This window comes from Panthera uncia (genome assembly GCF_023721935.1).
Source record: "Panthera uncia isolate 11264 chromosome A3 unlocalized genomic scaffold, Puncia_PCG_1.0 HiC_scaffold_11, whole genome shotgun sequence".
NCBI classification, from domain to species: Eukaryota; Metazoa; Chordata; class Mammalia; order Carnivora; family Felidae; genus Panthera; species Panthera uncia.
The window spans coordinates 22,252,004-22,273,201 of NW_026057578.1; the positions used below are offsets into that span (position 1 = coordinate 22,252,004).

The window sequence follows — 21,198 nt, forward strand, 5'->3', positions numbered from 1 at the left end:
TGGCTTGTATTAAATTATCTTTCCACCAGCAGGGTAAGAGTTCCTCCTTCTGCACGTCCTTACTGACCTCTAAATCTGACATCTACAGACATGTTTTCACATTCTAACATTTTTGCCCACCCAAGTCTTTATAATAACAGCCAATACTTAATGTTCACGTAAACTGTGCGAGGCTCTGTCCTGAGCGCTGTGTGAATGGTCTCACTTTATCCTCACAAGAGCCCTATCGAATAAGAATGTGTGGTCATTTATGGCCAAGAGAGCAAGTCTTTGTCCCTCCCCTGCCAACTTCCCTCTGTCTGGACCTGGTAGCCTTTCTCATCTCTTCCTTGTCCCAATTTGGGCTGGGCTGGTCCCAGCAGGGCCTCAGTCCTGCCTCGAACCCTTTTTCCTCCTCAGGCTTTTATTCCCTGTCAGTCCGCCTCAGCCGCCCTGCATCCTGGGACCGGATCAGACACTACAGGATTCAGCGCCTTGATAATGGCTGGCTGTACATATCACCACGCCTCACCTTCCCCTCACTCCAGGCCTTGGTGGACCATTACTCTGGTACGGCCTTTCCCTTTTTCCATTAGACTGGCACGTGGGGTAGACAGTTGTACCTTTGCACACTTTACTTGCTGGAGAATATGCAGACAGGCAAAAGAGGGGCCTTCCCATCTTCATGCCAGTTCCTGTGCCAAGAACTTAGGCTGAGGGCTCTATCTTCATCCCATGCCCTGACAGAGGCACGTGGACCTCCCATGTCAACATGCACCAATACCTCACCTACCACTATGGTTCTGAGTCCAAGACCCCAATGTTGAGCACAGTTCTCTCCACAGGAACTAGGCCCCAAGCTGTTGCTATTGTGCAATTCAGTTGATTCTTAGCATTTCCTGGTGCCTGTCCTGTTACAGGGACTGGAGGATACAGCCACTAGGGCAGTGTCAAAGGGGCAGAAAGACCACTCCTGGGAAAACTGATCAGGGGTTTCCTAGAGGGTGGGTCCATGCAGTAGATACTGACAGGACAAGTAGAGATTAAGCATTCTCTAGCTTTTTTCCCAAAGTACTTTCCTAACCAGAAACTGGCACTCTAAGAGGTCCATCAACCTACCCAACTAGTCTTCTAAAACCTAGCCCAGAATGACCTCTGATTGCATCTCAGCCCCCAGATCAACAGCTTGAGGCTTACGCCTGTCACTTTAAAATGTAACGTGTGCCCCAACATGAGGCTTTAACTCATGACCCTGAGATCAAAAGTCACGTGCTCTCTACCTACTGAGCCAGCCAGCCCCCCACCCGCCTCCCGCCATTCTTTTTTGATTATTCCCCTACCTGCCAAATGAGGAAAGTGGTCAGGGTGGGGGTTGTTAGGGAAGAAACTAGGGCTGGAGTCAGCCATATCAAGGGTCTACATCTCTTTCTCAGAGTTGGCGGATGACATCTGCTGCCTACTCAAGGAGCCCTGTGCCCTGCGGAGGGCTGGCTCACTCCCTGGCAAGCCTATACCCCCACCTGTGATTGTGCAGAGGACACCACTCAATTGGAAAGAGCTGGACAGGTAAGGGGACCTCACAGCATGAAGGCAGAACAACGGAGACAGAAGGACCCACCCCTGGAAACTCACAACCCCAAATGAACTGGTCACCTTCAGGGACACCTGGGAACCAGTGAGTTACTAACCTCGTAGAGACCAGGCCAGGCTCACCAGGACTGTAGGGGGACTGGCAGGAAGGAGAAAGAAGGAGTGGATATAGGGCATGACCAGACATCAGAGATGGCCAGGATGGAAGGTCAGACAAGATGGTGTACAACAGAAAGCACCAGTCCTGAGTGGAGGAGTCAAGCTGGGGCTTTAAGTGACAGGGAGCCACTGTGAGTTTTCAGGTGGTGAAAACTTGAACTGTGTGGGGAGCAAGGGAAGACAAGGCTCCTTGACCCAACTCTCTTCCCCTCTCCACAGTTCCCTCCTGTTCTCTGAAGCACCTGGCACAGGGGAGGCCTCCCTCCTCAGTGAGGGACTCCGGGATGCCCTCAGCTCCTACATCAGCCTGACTGATGACAGCTCCTTGGATGATGCCAGGGACCAAAGCAGAGACCAAAAGGGAATCCAAGGCTGCGGCACCTAGACTCCCAGTTCAGCTCAGCCGGAGCATTCAAGGCAATCCAGGGTCCCACCTATATCCTCTCTCAGCCCTAAGAAGTCACTTAACCTTCTCCCAGTGCCATGAACCCACCTGTAACCTCTAGTTCAAATAAAGACCAGCTGAGAATAGGGACAGGGCTCCGAAGAGACTAAACCTCTGGGTTTTGACCCAGTCAGTACCTGAGTTTGGGATTTCCAGTACCATCTTCCACCCCTGCCTGTTGAGTCCCCTTCTATACCTCCATAGCCCCACCCACGAGGTAGAAACCACCACTAGCATCAAGAAAAAAAAAATCATTTAAAGAGAATTTACATGTATCAGAATACCATACCTCAGAAGGTAGGATTATAGCCTAGAAGGGACAGGAAAGCAGAAGGGATGGATATCCTACCCAGCAACAGAATCCAGGATGTCCAGCCCCTATCTGGCCCCCAGAACAAAGAGGACCTCTGACAGTCCAAGTTGTCAAACAGCCCCATCAAGCCTCTTCTCCAGACAGTCCTAGCTCTGAGTTCTTTCGTTTTGTGGCTTATCATTTGAACCTGCCTAAGCTTTCCTGGCTACAATGGCCTTGCCATCTTGTGGCCAAATGCAAAATGGCACCTTCTGGGCCTAGCACACTGTAGTGAGGTCAGTCATGTCTCTCAGTGCAGGACAGGGGTATCAGAAGTCGGTAAGCCTCTCTCCACAAAGCTAAGGCCACAGCCTACACCAACTCTAGCCCCTCACTTCCCTGCTGCCCATTAAGGAAAAGAGGCCTGGCTGGAGCTGCTATAGGAGCAGGGAGAAGAGGAAGGGGAATGGGGATGGAGGGCAGGGTTTGGAGGCAAGAGATTAGGTGGGAAAGGCTTTAACAGGTATCATCAACAGATTCTCAATTAAAGATTTGATTTATTCAAGTATCTGAAAACATTCTACAATGGAAATTGTTATTAGATGGTGCCTGTACTGTGCTATGGACCACGCACATACTGCCATACTGTTTTCAGAAGACTTGAAATGCCACTGATAGTTTAAAAACTGTACACGTGATGGAGAAGTGAGGAAGACAATGTTTCATCCGGATCCAAAGGTGTTATCAAATTGAACGACAGCTCCAGTCAGCAAACAGGTGTTTCATGATGATATCCAAGAAGAAATGGTTGGTGATGGACAATTCAGAAATGCTTCCCCAAAAGGTGGATGGTTCTTTAAAAAGTTTCAGATCACAACCCTTGCAGAAAACACTGACGCCCGACACGCTGATTCTTGGTCCAAGAAACATGGGTCTTTCAGGTTCCACATGGCTGGGGCGCCCCTACAATCATGTTTCTGTGCTGTAACTAGGAGGGTCCTTTGGACCGGACAGAGAGCGGGTGGGATCTGTATACCATCAGTCATAGTGGATGGCAGTGTAAAAAATGATCCAAATGACCTAGAGAGGAGACAAGCAATGTTTATAAGTCATCTGGGTCCACATGGGCCCCTATTCCACAAAACCAAAATGGCAAAGAATGTGTTGTGCATGGTGGGCTTCCCAGGGGCTATCCGATGCAATCTGCCTGAAAGCCCAAATAATCTCACTGAAATCAAGCTGTTTCTAACAGAGCCCAGGACAACCCACCAGTGCTCCAAAAGGGACCGTGGACAAGCTTCTCTTTCAACTAAAGAGCAACTGGAGCACCAGAAGTGGAGTTACAGATGTGGAAATGATACAGGTAAAGCAGACTATACTGCCAGTGTTAGGATCAGCAACAAATGTGAAAAACAAACCACCATCATACCCTGTCAGCTTCCTATCAAATAAACAGATTCTCAAAACTAGCTAGCTGTTCGCTGCAATCTCCTGTGACCTTTATTTTATATATATATACGCACACACATGCACATGCGCCCAGGCACCCCCACCCAGAGATTTTGATTTTGATTTGGACCAGAATCTAACATTTTTTTAAAAAATTAACTTTTGAGATATAATTCATATTTCATAAAGTTCACCTTTAAAAATATGTAATACAAAAATAAAGCATACAATACAGAGGTTTTTAGTATATTCAGAATTGTGCAAAGATCACCACTAACTGATTCTGGAACACTTTAATCACCCTCAAAAGAAAACCTGTTTCCATTATCAGTTACTTCTCATATCCCTGCCCCCCACCCCACCCCTCCACCACTGGCAACCACTAATCTAATTTTATCTATATGGCTTTGCCTATTCTGGACATTTTTTATAAATGGAATCATATAACATGTTTTGTGTCTGGCTTCTTACACTTAGCATAATGTTTTCAAAATTCATCAAAGTTGTAGTACTTGCAAGTACTTTATTCCTCTTTATGGTCTAATACTATATAAATATACAATATTTTATTTATTGATCAGGTAATGGTTGCGCTTTTCAGCTATTATGAATAAGGCCATAAATATATTTTTAAATGTTTCCCAGTTTCTACTATGCAGCCAGAGTTGAGAATCAGATGTAGAAACTGATGATTGGCCCTGATACCACAAGACTACACTGTACCACACCTAATCTTTTTAGACAACATGACTCACTAAAAGACATGCCCTCTCATCCCTGGAGCCTTTTGAAAAATGGTGCCACAATCAATCACAAAGTATAATCTAATCAGTGTGATCCCCTTGAGAAACAACAGGATTTGCTCTGTTATCTGTCAGCTACACATACCATGAACAAGGCAAAAGATGTCATAAACCCTTCCTTCGTGAGCTCCCATGTGCCACCATATTCTTCCTCATCTATCTGTAGGTAGTTGCTGAAGTAGAGGTACAGGACTCCCGCATTGATCAGGCAGAATCTGGAGGGGGAGGACAAGCACCAAACACAAACTGTGAGTTCAGAAGACTCAGAATTCCTACTACCACAGTCCAGCCTTACCAGGACACTCCCTGTTGCACAGTTTACTATCTGTATCATGGGGGCAAGTGAAATAATACATGAGAACACCTAGGCCCTCAATGGAGCTGCCCAGTGGTTGAGCTAGAGACATAAAGCAACTTTTTTTTAATTGCCCAGCAAAAAAAAAATCTTTAAAAAATTTTAAAGAACATAAAAGTTCTCCAAGCCCTCTCAGAGTAAGAGAAGGGTAGCTGAACAATCCCAAATACAACTAGTACCTGACATGGGCCTCCAAGTAGCTCCAGCTAGGGTGGGGGTGGCCATGGGACAAATAGGCTGCTGCTTCATGGCCTAGTGGAGCAAGTAAGCATGCTAAAGCAGCTCCTGCATTAATTCCCAATGGGAAACAATTTCTGGATATCCACTGTCTGCTACTGCACTTGATGCAGAGGTGAAATTGACAGTTCCTGCCCTCCCTTAGCTATCTACTTAGGGGCCCAAAACAGCAGTAAGCATGGAACTGAAACCAAAGGTTTGTGTGCACTTCCAGGAAGATCTTTGACCCCTGTATTTTATTATTTAACACTTAACAGACTGAGCCACCCAGGCACCCTTCATATTTTATTTAACAAATGAAGCACTTAGAATGCAGTAAGGTATAATGTATCACCCTGCTCTACTGATCTCTTGGTACAATAATCACGTAAAACTAATTTTCATAAAATGTGCTCCAGGCACATTGCTCCTGAAGGCTACTGTGGAAAAATGCAGAGAACTGGTCCCTCCTAATGGATGAAGAATGGGCTGGTGCGGGGCAGGGCTGTGTGATGATGCTGAGGAGTAGAAGGGGTACGGGGCAGACCCTGAGGCTATTTTAGCAAGGCGGGCTGAGATAGGGTATACATACATCAGAAGTCTAGTTTGGTTTTGTTTCTTTAAAGATTTTAAGTAATCTCTACACCCAACCTCAGGCTTGAACCCACAACCTTGAGATCAAGAGTTGCATGCTGTACTGGCTGAGTCTGCCAGGTACCTCAGAAGTCTAGTTTGTGAGTAGTTAAAGAGTATGGGCTTCCTCCTGAGTGGAAGGAACAGGAACTGGGAAAGTGGTTTAGACTTGTACCATGTTTTAGGACTTGAGCACAAATAAAATCTGAGGACAGGGACTGGGAAAATGGCTGAATGAGGCGGCAAAAGACCCAAAGGCTTCAAGCCTAAGGGTCTGGGAGTATAATATAATGGTTCTAGTAACAGAAGCAGGGAGTCAGGAAGAACAGAAGGTTTTTCTTGGATTTCATACAAAATACAGTCCTTGGCTTGACCATGTTGTAGCCACATCCTTGTCTTCTGCCAGAAATCTTGAGACCCAGCCAATCTGGCTGCCTCCCTCTGTCAGGAGTTTCATTTTGGACAGGCAGTTAGTGGTTCCAGAGATTACTAATGGGACTAAGAGACATCACTGTGGGACTCAGCTTAATAAGCTAGGGCTGGAGAATGAGACTCATTGAGAGTCTCTGGCTGTAAAAGTGGTTGCTTAGTAACATGAGATAGGGAAATATAAGGAAAAGAGGAGATAAGGAATGACAGAAAAGAGCTAGCATGGGCCCTGTCTTCCAAGGATCACACACTAATAGCAAGTCACAGAAACAAAGGCATTTAAATGTCTGGTGGTCACAGGAGAGGGGTCTGGAAAGGACTAGAGGGGCTCGAACTGAGCTCCAAGGATGGGCATAAATCCTATATTGTAAACGAGGGACGGAACTACACAGCAGATGTGTAGAAAAAGAAATTAATCTGCTGGTTTGGGGGTGGAGGGAAAACATTATAAAGACAACACTCCAATGCATTTTTAAAACTCTATCCTAAAAATTCCCATCGGAATTTTAACAAAATAATGATCTCTAAGAAATACTCGACTTGAGGGCTGGGAGGCTACACAACAACAGTAGTAACATATGACCCTGCTTTCAAGGACTAGTGGGAATTAATTTGTTTTAAAAAAATTTTAAGAAGCATTCATTGAGCACCTATTAATCATGATGCCAGGCTCTATAAGAGACAGGCAGGAAGGGATGGATAGTGCTCCTCTCAGATGATGCAAAACCTCAGCAACAGCAGAATGCTCACTGAGTTCTCAGGCAAATTATAATAAGAACAGAGGAAATGGTTTTACCTTAATGTGCCCTAACTGGTGGCCACACCAGAAATGAAGAGAAGCCAAGGTGGGGTCCAGAGGGCAGTCAAGGCAAGAAGTGGAGGAGAGGGTCACCAGAATGGAGCACCAAAGCAGTCCTGCCCTAAGCCCTGGCAACTGCGTCAGACAGATGGAAGAGAGGGAATGTGTGGAAAAATCAACGTCCTTGGTCCCTTTCCAAGAGCAAGGAAAAAGGTGCCAACCAAGGCGGGGGGGATTCGTTTAGAGTGAGAGAAACTGGCTCTGGCAGGACAGCATGGGACCGAACCCCATGAAACAGGCAGTCCTCAGAAAGCGGCACTATGGGTGAGCCGCTCCAAGGTGAATTCATTCTCAAACACCTACTTTCCTTTTTTCTCAGCAGCCATTTTTAGCACTATGTAAAGCTAATCATAAGATTGCAGTGAACCATTTATGGAGTGTGTATGATGTACTAAGCAGTACATTTAGGAATTTACTTGCATGACCTCATTTAGTTTACACATCATTCTTATGAGGAAGAGACTTTTATTACCCCCTCTTAATGATGAGAGAATAGAGTCTGAGAGGTGAGACCAAAATTATACAGCTTGAATGTAGCAGAGCTAGAACCTGAATACATAACTTTCTACAGTTAGAGACCTCTGATCAGCTTAACTCATCTGCCACAGTGAAAAGGATACTAGACTAACTCTGGTCTTTGTTATATTCCCAGATTGGGTGACTTCAGAGAAATCTCTTAGGAATCCTGCAAAACTAGACAGGGGCAAAGAATCTGAACCACTTTTATCCTCTCCTAGAAAAGTGGCCTTGGGAAAGTGAGAGACTTCTTGCCTTTAGACTGCCTTCCCCCTTGCTCTGGCGTTTTATCTTCACTGCCTTTTCTTTAACAGAAAGCTCAAATGGGATGACGTGTATCTATATACCTCCTCTAATCTGGGAAAATCTCTATGAACCCTAGATCCTGTGTCTCCTCATCCTCACTCCGAACTCATCAGGTGTCCACTCCAGCAAAGTTAGGCAGAGCATAACATAAACTCTTAACTCCTTTCCTTGGACAAATGCTGTGCTCAGTATCATGAATCAAAAACCTTCTTAGTTAGAAGAGGAGAATGTACATTCCTTTTGGGTCATCTTCTGAAAAGACAAGGAACTCAAATGAGTTTGAAATCTGTTTCATCCTTTTCACCTAGGATGAGGGATTAAGAGATGTGATCACCTCTAAAACAACCAGTGTGATTTTCCATGAGTAAGGATCACAGTTTCTACTTCCTGTGTGAAAAAAAAAAAGCTCACAGTCCTACCCATCCATTTCCTACTATAGTTTACCCACAATTCCTATCTTCAGACAACTCCCACACATCCTTTTAATTCAAGCTGGCTGGCATGTGTACTCGTCACTTTCAGTGGCTTGTTAACAGGCTGAGTCAAGACCACGGGTAGTGTCAGGCGTGCTGCCAGTGGTCACAGGAGCACAGTAAAAGGTGGAGGGCCCAACCTCCTCCTTTTTCACTACCTTTAAAAAGTAAGGATCTGAGGGGCACCTGGGTGGCTCAGTCGGTTAAGCGTCCAACTTTCGCTCAGGTCATGATCTCACCGCTCCTGAGTTCGAGCCCCATGTCGAACTCTGTGCTGATAGCTCGCAACTCAGATCCTGCTTCAGATTCTATCTCCGTCTCTCTGCCCCTCTCCTGCTTGTGTTCCCCGCCCCCTCTCTTTCAGATATAAATAAAAAATTATTAAAAAAAAAAAACAACTTAAAAGTAAGGATCTGAAACAACTGCTGCCAAAGCCAAGATCCAGGACATCCAGCGCAGTGCCAGGTACAAGGGAGTGGTCATCAAGTACAGAAGTTCCTCTACCTTCCAAATTCCCATAGGTACAAAGGTCATGCCAGAACTAGAAACTTGCCACCAACAGGTAATGCAGTAGCCCCTTGTGTGATCACTTTGGACCCATGAATAAATGGACTGGTCCAGCTTTCAGAAAGGTAACATATCTAAGTTAAGATGCTCCAGGCCTACTGAACTGAGGAGTGTTGCACTAGACCTATGAGTGCCATCATGGGGCCATTTTTTTTGCTTTTGTCACCTCACACATAGTCATTATAAAACAAAAACAAAAACACACCTCCAAAGTAGCAATAGCCTTTTCCCTAAAAAGGAAACAAATCTATATTTGAAAAGAAATGATGTCATGAAGGGGCACCTGGGTGGCTCAGTCAGTCATGCATCTGACTCTTAATTTCAGGTCAGGTCATAATCTCCTGGTTCATGGGGTCAAGCCCCGTGTCAGGCTCTGTGCCCACAGCGCCCCTCTCTGCCCTTCCCCAACTTGCACTTTCTCTCAAAATAAATAAACTTAAAAAAACAAAACAAAAGATACAATGAAAATACCAAGATACCCAGCCAAGACTTACCCTGCTATTCCCAAGAAACCTCGCAAAGGTAACACTCCCCAAATTACACCTAGGACCACAGCAATGATCTGTCGGAACCAGTAGATCACATCTAAAAATTCGTCCTGTAGAAAAGAAAGAGAATGAATGTGTTATGTGTTCTTAGTGGGTGCCACATGAGAGCCTTCTGTAATAGGTGAGAAATAAAAAAGCTTGCTGCTAAACATATCTTCTGGAGACATTTCTCCAAGAGCAATGGTATGCGGTTTTCTGATCCTCACCTCTTATACTAAAACATGGTTTTTTAAAAAAAGAATACATTTAGTTATTTTAAGTGATGAATTCCAGGGCCTGTGTGCTAAAAAAATTTTTTAGAAAAATTACTATTTTTAGAAGCTTAAAAAATGAAATGGCTTGTGATGAAATGGCTGTGGTAACTGTCCTACTGGCCACAGAAAACTCTTATCTGATCCTTGGAGGAGAGACCCAGACAGACTATTCACAGGCAGACGGGCTAATTGTTAATCTACTCAGCACCATCTTCCTGCACCCTGAATTCTAAGTCACAAAGAAGGGTTGGAAACAAAAGTGCTGAAGGCAGGTGCCAGCATATCTAATGTTCATACAAGGACGTCGAAGACTCAGGTTTCTGACCTGCCCCAGACTGCAGAAACCGGTCCTTGTACAAGGGAAGAAAGAAATGACACAGCAGATCAGAAACGTTTTACAAGAGCTGGGCAGGGCTGGGGGCAGGACAAGGGCACCTTCAGGAAGTACCTCCCATCCCCCCTTACAGGAACTCCAGGAAGGAAAACCCGCCTCATCAGTCCAGAAAAATAAGGGAAAGATTGCAAATATAATATACTTTTCAGGCCAACTGGAATCAAGCTGTTTGTGATGGTCCCTTCCTGATCAAGAAGCGGAGTTGGGGAGTACCTACACTCAGATCTTTTGAAAGTGTGTGACCAGTGAAAATATCTTGAAGCCCCAATCATTCCTCACACACATTTGGCGGTTTCCCCCTCTATCCCTCTCCCTCTCTCTTTCTCTCTCTCACACACACACACCCACACACACACACTCACCTCTGAGAAGTGGTCTTAATCTCCTCTCTCCCAATTATGCAGGCATTCAGTTTTTCTCATTAATAAAAAAGCAATGGCAATAGGCCTTATTACGTGCTAAACGCTTTAATGCACCACGGTACCCGCTTCAGAGCTGTTCTGAGAATTGAGGGAGATAATGCATGGAGAGCACCCGGCAGAAAATATTTAGTAGAGGACTGTTACCGTTACTATTCGTGGTAACGACCATATTTAGTTAATTCGGAGAAGACAAGCCACTTACTGAAGATCCTACTGGGAGTAAAAGGCGGAGATCGAATTCAGAAGCTCACTCTCGCCATTCAGGCACACGCCCTGCCCGCGGGTGGCAACTCCGCTGTTTCCCGCGTGACCCAGGCGGCTTCACCCTTAAACCACTCCGCGGTGAGTTCCGAGCCCGGTTGTCAGGCCCTGGCCCGCCAAGTTCGCCCCGACACCCTTGGGCCACCCGCTCCCCGCTCCGCAACACCCCAAACACTCAGCCGCGCCCGGACCGGAGACAGGGGCAGGCTCGGGCCTGTCCATTCGGCCCCGAGTCCCAGCCGGCTCCTCGAACCTGCGCCCTCGCCAGGTCGCATCGCACCTTGTCCTCCCAGGCCGCGTCGCTCCGCAGCACCTTGCTCCAAACAGAGACTTTGAGGGCCCCGTTGGCCAGCTGCGGCTGAGGCGGCTCCTCCTTTCGCCGCCCGCCGCTCATCCTCCCGTCGCGCCGCCCGGGCCGGGCCTGGGGCGCGCGGGCCAGGCCAAAAGGAGTCGGGGTCTGGGGTCTCGGGTCACGGCGCGCGGGGCGGCGGTAGCAGCGACAGAACCAGCGACTGGGTTCGGCGGCGCGCTGCGGCCGTCCTCACTTGGCCAGGACGCCGGCTCTGCTCGCTCACTCAGCCAAGACCTGGCGCGGCGGTGGGGGAGGAGCCACGCAGCGCCGCGCGTCCACCCGCAGACGAACACCACGCAGCCAATCGGTGGTAGGGCAGCCGTCTGTCGGAAAAGAGGAGCCGTCGCCTCGGCGCAAGCGCGCTACGCGTGACGGAAGTGACGTCAGGCTTCCGCTAGGCGCACGGTAGGGTGAGAGGGAAGGGACAATCTAGGTGGGGACGGTGACGCGAACGCGAGGAGGCGCTGTGGAGACTGAAGAACGGCGTTTGAGCAAAGAGGCGAGGTTAGACTCGGGCGTCGCCCAGCCTTTCCCTAGAGCAGCGGGACAGAACGCGGCCCTGTTTTCCTGGAGGCGTCCTTTGGAGGCCAAAACCGGCTCCCCGGGAGCCCCGAGCTGCTCAGGATGTAAACTGTCTTCTGTATTTAGCGTCTCATCATGGCCCACCACCCTCTTTGGCAAATGGAAGCCTTGAGAGGGATTTTCTCAGGCTAAGTGGCAAGTTGCAACCGGCTGAGGACTCCTGGGGCAGGGAGAAGCTTGGTGGGAGTCTAGAAAGTTCTTACTAGCTATCAGAATATCTTACTATTCAGTATTCTAAATATTGTGTCCTCTCTGTGTGCTAGGTCAGTGGTTCACAAAGTGTGTGTCTGGACCACCAGCAGCCACATCACCTAGGAACTTGATTAGAGATGCACATTCTCAGACCCCATCCCAGAATTGCGGAACCAGAAATTGTGTGAGTGGGGCCCATAATCAGCATTTTAATAAGCCCTCCAGGTGGTGCCATGTTCATTGTGCTTTGTAATAAGTTGAGACCGAGACACATCACTTTTGTGTGGTGGGTTAATAGAGGCAAACTAACTTGCCCAGAATCACTCAACTAGTACTGGGCCTGTCAGACTTCAAAATTTGTGTTCTTAACCTTTAGCTTTCAGTGTCAAATGAGGTCAGAACATCCTTTGTATACCAACATTGATGGGTCGTTCTCCACCTTAGGTGAGAAACAGAATCTCTTAGGGAACTTCTTCAGAATTGTGGTTTTCAACCACAACTCGATTTCAAGATCCTGTTTCAATAGGTTGAGTGAGGCTGGACCCCAAAGGTGATATACACAGCAGCAGACATTACTCTATCTGGACCTGGCGAGAGGGCTGTATAGCTGACATGGGTGCACACCTTTAGTCCTCTAACTTTCACATGGATTTGGTTCTTTTCAGCCCTGCCTTTTTTCTGAACCATTTTCCCTCCATATGCAAAACTATGGTAAATCCTAACCAGCTCACTGGAAGTGTACCATTGGTATAAAATCTCTTTTACAGATTCCCTGGGGGCATGTAGTGCTGGAGACAAACTGATCATTCTGTCACAGAATGTTGGAAGAATACCTAGCCCACAGTCCAAGACAGAGAGGTAAGTTTTCAGTCTGCTGGGCCTGGTGGTAAAGGTTTGTAATGGGTTGGGAAAAACTGAGTTCTGAAGGAAGAGTAGGAGGAGTTAAGGGGAAAAGGGAGAGGAAGAGAGCGTTCCAGGAGATGAAACCATGTCAGTTAATGGTAGAGAAACCACAAGTTGGGAAGGAGTGGGAAGGGTATGCTGAAGAATTTGTTTTTGTTTTTTCCAGTTTTATTAAAAAATAATTGACATGCATCACTGTGTAAGTTTAAGGCCTATAGCATGATGATTTGATTTACATATATTGCAAAATGATCATTACAGTAGGTTCAGCTAATCTCCCATCTTCTCATATAGATACAATGAAAAGGAAGAAGAAAATTATGCAATTTTTTCTTTATGAGGAGAACTCTTAGGATTTATTCTTTTCTATTTTTATTTATTTATTTATTTATTTATTTATTTATTTATTTAGAGAGAGCGAGAGTAGGAGCGGGAGAGGGGCAGAGGAAGAGGGAGAGAGAATCCCAAGCAGGCTCTTCAATGGGTATGGCTTGATCTCACCACTGTGAGACAGGGACCTGAACCAAAACCAAGAGTCGGATGCTTAACTGACTGAGCCACCAAGGTGCCCCAGGATTTATTCTTAATTTTCCTATATATCAATACATCATTCGTAACTATAGTCATCATGTTGTATATTATATCTCTACTACTTATTTATCTCAACTGGAAACTTGTATCTTTTAACCACCTTCCTCCATTTCTCCCTCTGGTAACCACAAGTCTGAGCTCTTTTTCTGTGAATTTGTTTTTTAAGATTCCACACGTAAGTGAGATCATAAAGTGTTTTTCTTTCTCCATCTGACTTATTTCACTTAGCATAATACAAAGTCCATACATGTTGTCATAAATAGTCGGACTTGTTCTTTTGTGGATGAATAATATTCCGTGATGTGTTTACCGCAACTTCTTTATCCATTCATTCGTTGATGGACACTCAGGTTGTTTCCATGCCTTGGCTATTGTAAATAATGCTGCTATGAATATGAGGGCACAGATATCTTTTTGAGTTAGTGTTTGTATTTCCTTATTTCTTAGTATTGTATATTCCCAGAAGTGGAATTGCTGGATCATATGGTAGTTCTACTTTTAATTTTTTGAGGATCCTTCATACTGTTTTCCATAGTGGCTGCACCAATTTAAATTCCCACCAACAGCAGACAAGGAAGGATTCACTTTTCTCCACATCCACATCAGCATTTGTTATCTCTTATCTTTTTTATGATGACCATGAATAAATTATTTTTATCCCAAGGATGGAGGAAGTCACATAAAGGATTTGAACAGGGGCACTTAACTTTTCAGATTGGTATCTCAGCAAGATCGTTCTGGCTGCTATTAGGAGGACAGGATCAGAGTGGGAGACTAGTTTAGACTGTTAAAGTTACTCAAGGGATATGGTGGAGCACTGAAAATGGAGAAAATTGGAATAAAACAGTTAATTCTGTTTTTAAAAATGTTTACTTATTTTTGAGAGACAGAAGAGCATGAGCAGGGGAGGGGCAGATAGAGACAGGGACAAAAGGATCCAAAGTGGGCTCTGTGTTGACAGAAGTCAGCCCAGTGAGGGGCTTGAACTGATGAATCATGAAACCATGAGCTGAGCCAAAGTCATATGCTTAACCAACAGAGTCACTCAGGCACTCTGTTAACTCTTTTTTAAACGTATTTTTTTTCTACTTGCTGTAAAATGTACATAACAAAATGTACCATTCCTAAGTGTATAGTTTGCTGGCACAGTGAAGTACATTTACTTTATTGTGCAGCTGTCACCACCATCCATTTTCAGAACTCTTTCATCTTGCAAAACTGAAAGTTTTGTACCCAGGAAACTGTTAACTCCCCATTCTCTCTTTACCCTGGCCCCCAACGACTCCTCTACTTTCTGTCCCTAAATTTGACTAAGTACTTCTGTAAGATTAGAGTCACACAGTGCCCTTTTCTGATTGGTTTATTTCAGTTACCATACTGTCTTCAGGATTCATCCATGTTGTAGCATGTGTCAGAATTTCCTTCCTTTTTTCTTTCTTTTTTAAAAAAACTTATTCATTTATTTGCAGGGTGGTGGGGGAGGGCAGAGGGAGGGAGAGAGAGAGAGAATCCCAAGCAGGCTCCCTGATGTCAGCTGGATGTGGGCTCAATGCAGGATCCCATGAACCTGAGAGATCATGACCTGAGCCAAAATCAAGAGTCTGATGCTCAACTGATTGAGTCACCCAGGCACCCCAAAATTTCCTTCCTTTTTAAGGCTGAATAATAACTGTTACATGTTTGTTAGATGTTCATTGTATATATTGCTAACCTTAAAAATAAAACTGTTACTTATTTTACCAGCAAAAATGAGTTTATTTAGGAATAGCAGAGTATTGCAGTTTGGACATGCAGACTACAGCAAAACCAAAGGCAAGTACAGAAAACAAAGGAGAGAAACTCGCTTTTATAGACTAAAGAAAAGGAAGTTGGGAGGGGCTTTTATAAACAAAAAAGTCTGGTAGAGTAGGTTAAGAGTTTGAAGTATAGTGTTTTTTCATTGGCTGCAAGTTGTAACAGTCTCTCTCTCCTTGACTGGGCTGTTGCTGGGCAAGGAGAAACTTTTTCTCCTTGGGAATGCAAGGTATGTCTCTGTTGGGGTCTGCAGTTGATGAGGACTGATAGGGTGTGAGAGCTCCTCCTGTAGGCCTCCCAGTTCCATTATTTAGTTAGTTAGTTAGTTAGTTACTAATTTTTTAAGTCATCTGTACATTAATTAATTAATTAATTTACTTTTTAAGTAATCCGTACATCTAATGTGGAGCTTGAACTCACAAGCTCCTGAGATCAAACAAGAGTTGCACACTCCACCTATTGAGTCAGCCAAGCGCCCCCCAACTCCACTTTAAATGAGGTTTCCTGGGGTTCCTGGGTGGCTACACCATTTTGCATTTGTACCTACAGTACACAAGAGTTCCAATTTCTCCACGTTCCCATCCATACTTGTTTTCTGTGTTTTTAGAAAAAAAAATTTTTTTAACCTTTATTCATATTTTGAGAGACAGAGCATGAGTGGGGGAGGGGCAGAGAGAGAGGGAGGCACAGAATCTGAAGAAGGCTCCAGGCTCTGAACTGACAGCACAGAGCCCGACACGGGGCTCAAACTCACAGACCGTGAGATCATGACCTGAGCTGAAGTCGGATGCTTAACTGACTGAGCCACCCAGGTACCCCCTGTGTGTGTTTTTTTTAATAATAGTCAACCTAATGGATGTGAAGTGGTATCTCATTGTGATTTTTATTTGCATTTCCCTAATGATTAGTGATGTTGAGCATCTTTTCGTGTGCCCATTTTTGTGTATCTTTGGAAAAATGTCTATTCTAGACCCTTACCCGGTTTTTGAGTCTAGTCATTTATGTTTTTTGTTGTTGAGTTGTAGGAGTTCTTGATATTCTGGATATTAATATATGTATTCTGGATATTAATCCCTTATCCCTTATGTAATTTGCAAATATTTTCTATTTTGTGGGTTGCCTTTTTACTCTGTTGATAGTAAAGTCAATTGATACACAGAAGTTTTTAATTTTGGAGGCACCTGGCTGGCGCAGTGGTAGAGCATGTGACTTTTGATCTTGGAGTCAGGAGTTCAAGCCCTAAGTTGGGTGTGGAGCCCACTCAAAAAAAAAAAAAGTCATTGATATTTTGATAGAGATTGTTGTGAATCTGTAGTAGGTAAGTCTTCCAATTCATGAACATGAGATATTTTCCATTTATTTTTATCTTCCTCAATTTCACTCAGCACTGTTTTATAGTTTTCAGTGCATGAGTCTCACTTTGGTTAATTCTTAACTATTTTATTCTTTTTTGATGCTATTATAAATTGTTTTTTAATTGCCCTTTTGGGTTGTGTATAGAAACACAACTGATTTTTCTTTTTTTTTTTTAATAGACTCTTTTTTTTTATTATTTTTTTTAACGTTTATTTATTTTTGAGACAGAGAGAGACAGAGCATGAACAGGGGAGGGGCAGAGAGAGAGGGAGACACAGAATCTGAAACAGGCTCCAGGCTCTGAGCTGTCAGCACAGAGCCCAACACAGGGCTCGAACTCACGGACCGTGAGATCATGACCTGAGCCGAAGTCGGCCGCTTAACCGACCAAGCCACCCAGGCGCCCCCACAACTGATTTTTCTGTGCTGATTTTGTATCCTGCAACTTTGCTGAATCCATTTATTCTTTTTTTATTTTGGAGTCTTTATATATGATTCTCTATATATAATCATATCATCTGCAAAGAGATAACTTTATGTTTTGCAAGAAAAGAGTTAATTCTTTTTATGTCTTATTGTATTATATTGTGAAGCTCTGCTCTTAACTCTGAGATTCATTAAGTTTGTGATTACGTGGTGGTGGGGATGTCCAGAAAGTTATACTTGGAAGGGTCCTCAGATCCAGTCCAGCCCAGCGTCACACAGCAAGTTAGAGGTTCAATAGGCATCTGAAACCTCATCTGTGTTACTCTTAGCTTTGTAGGAGCCCACAAAACCACACTAGGAGCTAGCTTGGAGAGCCCTTGCCTAGAGGGTACTTATGGGACTGAGACTTGATCCCTTTTTGCTTTCACCCAAGGTTTCCTTATCTTAGGAAGTGGGGAGTCTGGCTGAATCCCAGTGCATCCATCTGGTTAAAATAAACATCCTGGGTGGTCTAAGATGGAAAAGAACTTGATGAAGAGTCAGATTTGGAAGTGGGAGAGAGATTTGGAAGTAGGACAGATTTTGCCTTTGTGAGGTTGCCTTTTTAAGCACCAGTTAAACACATGATCTCAGCTTTGGGAATGAATATGTCCTCTCAGCTGAATGCCTCTATACCACTACTAGCTGCTTGTAGTAGGGTTTGGAGAGGAAGGTGTGCTCTGAGGGGTAAGATTGAGGGCCCTAGACAGGCAGATGGAGTCACAGAAATCAGAAGAGTCCTGCAGGGAAAAAAACCACAAGCCGTGGAAAGAGCATCCGTTGTGAAGTAGAGGTCTGAGTTTGTATCCACATCTCTTTTTGCCTACAGCCAATGTTTTACTAGTACTTACTGGGTTCTTAGGTGCCAAACATTACTAAACGTTTTACATGTTTTCCTCCAAAAGTTGTCTGGGCTTTTAACCACTATACTGAACTCTTCTCTTTTACGTTTAAAACTTTTCTACAGTAGGGGCACCTAGGTGGCTCAGTTGGTTAAATGACAGTTTTGAGTTTGGCTCAGGTCCTGATCTCACAGTTGGCGATTTTGAGCCCCACATTGTGCTGTGCATTGACAGCACAGAGCCTGCTTGGGATTCTCTTTCTCCCTCCCTCTCTGCCCTTCCCTCTGCTTGCACATGCGTTCTCTCTCAAAGTAAATAAACAAACATTAAATTTTTTTTTTCTACAGTAAATGTGGATTATTTATGTAATTAAAATGATAATCTCAGGAAGGCTACACTTGACCTTCAGGCTACCATGGACTCCTGGGAGCTGAGGGCAAGTAAAATGGTTTGGTGGGGGGAGGGGTAAACTACTTGGTGGTACCCTTCTTCCTCTCATCTTATAACTTTGAAAGATAAGGTGCTGTCTTAACCTAGCAGCTTCCTTGGGATAAGTCAGTGTCCTGATTATAAATGATCAGGTTTCTGAAGCAACAGCATGAGACTCCTGTGGCATAAGTGAAGAGTGAAGATTCCTGGACTCTCTGGGGGTGAGGTCTGGGAATTTGCATTTTTGTAAGCTCTCCTGACACAACGACTGTGATGATCTTCATACATATTAAGGCTTGAGAATTACTTCTCTGGGTACTTTGTTCAAGTTCTGCCACTTTTTTTTTCTTTTTTTTAAAGTAGGCTTCATGTCCAGCATAGAGCCCAACGCAAGGCTTGAACTCACAACCCTGAGATCAACACGTGAGCTGAGATCAAGAGTTGGATGCTTAATCAACTGAGCCACCCAAGCACTTCCAGTTCTGCCACTTAAAAGCTGTGCGGTATGAGGCAAGTTATTTTTACAGTTGTTTTACTCTCAGCCCTGTGCTGAAAGGCCAAATAATAATATACAGTAACAAAAACATATTATCTTGGGGGGTGCCTGACTGGCTCAGTAGGTGGAATGTGCAACTCTTGATCTCAGAGTTGTGAGTTTGAGTCCCACATTGGTTGTAGAGATTACTTAAAAAAATAAAATCTTGGGGCACCCGGGTGGCTCAGTCAGTTAAGCATCCGACTTCAGTTCAGGTCATGATCTCATGGTTCATGAGTTTGAGCCCCACATCAGGCTTTATGCTGCTGACAGCTCAGAGCCTGGAGCCTGTTTCAGATTCTGTGTCTCCCTTTCTTTGCCCCTCCACCACTCATGCTCTGTATGTCTCTCAAAAATAAACAAACATGGAAAAAAACCCATAAAATCTTTAACCCACTCCCCAAATATGGATTATCCTAGTTCATCCTCCTAAGAGGTAATTATTACTATGCCCGTTTTATTGATGTGGAAACTGAAGTTTGGAATGGTAAATTGAGGCCTATGATCATGACAGCTAGTTAGGTGACAGAGCCAGAATTGGAATGCAGGTTTAGATTATAGAGAAGTGCTTTGGAAACCAGTAGCATTGAGAGCAATGATGATTATTTCCACATCCCTGCTGAATTCCAGACCTTATTCTCTACAGCTCCAGTGGCTAACACAGTGAGGTTATAGCACACCAAGGCAGGCTAAGCCCCTCCCCTCTGGAGTTTTCCCATTAGCAGTTTCTAAACTAGAGTGTACTTTAATTTTTGTTATTATTTTTAGTAGTCTTACCCCCAACACGGGGCTAGAACTCATGACCCCAAGATCAAGAGTCACATGCTCCATTAACTGAGCCAGCCAGGTGCCCCTAGAAATGCAATTATATATTTTTTGAGTTTATTTATTTGAGAGAGAGAGCACACACCCATGCACATGAACTGGGGAGAGGTAGAGAGGGAGAGATAAAATCCCAAACAGGATTCTCCAGTGTAGAGCCTGACTCGGGGCTTGAACTTAGGAACCATGAGATCATGACCTGAGCCAAAATCAAGAGTTAGATGCTCAACCAGCTGAGCCAATGTGCACCACCTCAGAAATGCATTTTAAAGCTTTTTTCTAAGTGGGACTGTTACAGGAAAGGTAGATGTCTTTAGACAACATTTCTAGCTTCAGAGGAGAGGGGTCCTAGCCGCATTGTCCCTGTCAACTTTCTCTAGTGCTTGCTTACTCCAGGGTTTATCAATTTGAAGCTTGATGTGCAAGACGCTTTTGGTTTCAGTTCTTTGAAAATGGAATACTTTGAAAAGTGTAAGAAGCCATCTCTCCTAAGGCAGTCAAGCCATCCACTCCCCCTTTTAGGGGAATATTAATATTAACTTTCCAGATGAAAATGAGTATTAAATTTATTTTGAAGAGCCCTTCCAGCATGTTTCTATTCTGTCAAGCCCTAGGGCCAAGTGTCTAGTTTGAGGGACACTGAGAGAAGGAAGTGGAAAACCAGGCTCTTGGATGAATGGATAAACTCAAGCTGGGGCTCTTTAATCTGGGGATCATGAATGGCGGGGGGCATCATCTCCAAATTTCTAAAGGGGAGTGACCTGTGAGAGATTCAGTAACTCCATCTAGGTCTACTGGAATCAGGAAGAAGCTGATTTAGTTCTTTAGAAGATACTTCTAGTGCTTAGCCCAAACCATGTTAGTTGAATGCCAGCAGGCAGTGAACTGCCCATCACTAGTTCAGATAAAGTCCAGGTAGATGTCAGGGTTACCTTCAAGCAAGACAGACTTGAATTTAGATCCTAGCTGCATTTAATACTGTCTGTATAAATACAGTTCAGGCAAGTAACTTAACCCCCAGTTTCTTTACCTCCGCAAAGGGCATCTCACTTCTTTCACGTGTGTATAAAAATTAAAGCAATAATGAATACTGCGAACACTGTGTAGGCCCGGGCATAAAGCAAGACCCTTTACGGCTTCAGTCCTTGATTTGGCACCATTTGGGCTGCAATTAAGTGTACAGTCATTTCATTATGAAATAAATGAAACCTACAGCTAGCTTAAGCAAAAAAGGGGAATTTAGTAGCTTACATAATAGGGAAGTCCAGAGGTGGTACCACTTTCAGACATGACTAGAGCATCCATTTCATCTCTGCCTTTTTGTGTGTGCTGGCATCATACTGCAGTCCTGGGCTTTCCTCGCTGGTTGAGGGGGAGGATAAATT

At 44.5% G+C, this 21,198-nt stretch overlaps 2 protein-coding genes across 4 annotated transcripts in view; one reads left to right on the forward strand and one right to left on the reverse strand.

The window, feature by feature from the left end:
- SLA2 (Src like adaptor 2) overlaps window positions 1-3,207 on the forward strand; it is a 24,250-nt gene extending 21,043 nt beyond the window's left edge. The window contains exons 6-8 of the mRNA XM_049650862.1: window positions 400-549; window positions 1,413-1,545; window positions 1,948-3,207. Coding sequence (XP_049506819.1) covers window positions 400-549; window positions 1,413-1,545; window positions 1,948-2,113 — 449 coding nt within the window. The 3' untranslated portion in view covers window positions 2,114-3,207. The remainder of the gene's footprint in view (window positions 1-399; window positions 550-1,412; window positions 1,546-1,947) is intronic.
- On the reverse strand, window positions 3,003-11,611 carry RAB5IF (RAB5 interacting factor). Of its 3 annotated transcripts, none has more exons than XM_049650868.1 (4): window positions 11,231-11,611; window positions 9,566-9,669; window positions 4,803-4,932; window positions 3,003-3,545 (listed from the first exon to the last, which is right to left on the reverse strand). In XM_049650868.1, the coding sequence occupies exons 1-4, from the start codon at window positions 11,342-11,344 to the stop codon at window positions 3,504-3,506; spliced, it is 390 nt and encodes a 129-aa protein (XP_049506825.1). In that variant the 5' UTR covers window positions 11,345-11,611; the 3' UTR covers window positions 3,003-3,503. The 3 variants fall into 3 exon arrangements, with proteins under 3 accessions (XP_049506825.1, XP_049506824.1, XP_049506826.1); XM_049650867.1 differs by having other exon boundaries at window positions 11,204-11,611; XM_049650869.1 differs by lacking the exon at window positions 4,803-4,932 and having other exon boundaries at window positions 11,231-11,556.
- Window positions 11,612-21,198: the final 9,587 nt, after the last annotated feature.

Coding starts and splice junctions, on each gene's coding strand:
- RAB5IF (XM_049650869.1), bottom strand. CDS start 11,344: ATGAGCGGCGGGCGGCGAAAGGAGGAGCCGCCTCAGCCGCAGCTGGCC. Junction 9,670..11,230: donor ACGCGGCCTGGGAGGACAAG/GTGCGATGCGAC, acceptor TCTTTTCTACAG/GACGAATTTTTAGATGTGAT. Junction 3,546..9,565: donor GGTTTCTTGGGAATAGCAGG/GTAAGTCTTGGC, acceptor TCTCCTCTCTAG/GTCATTTGGATCATTTTTTA.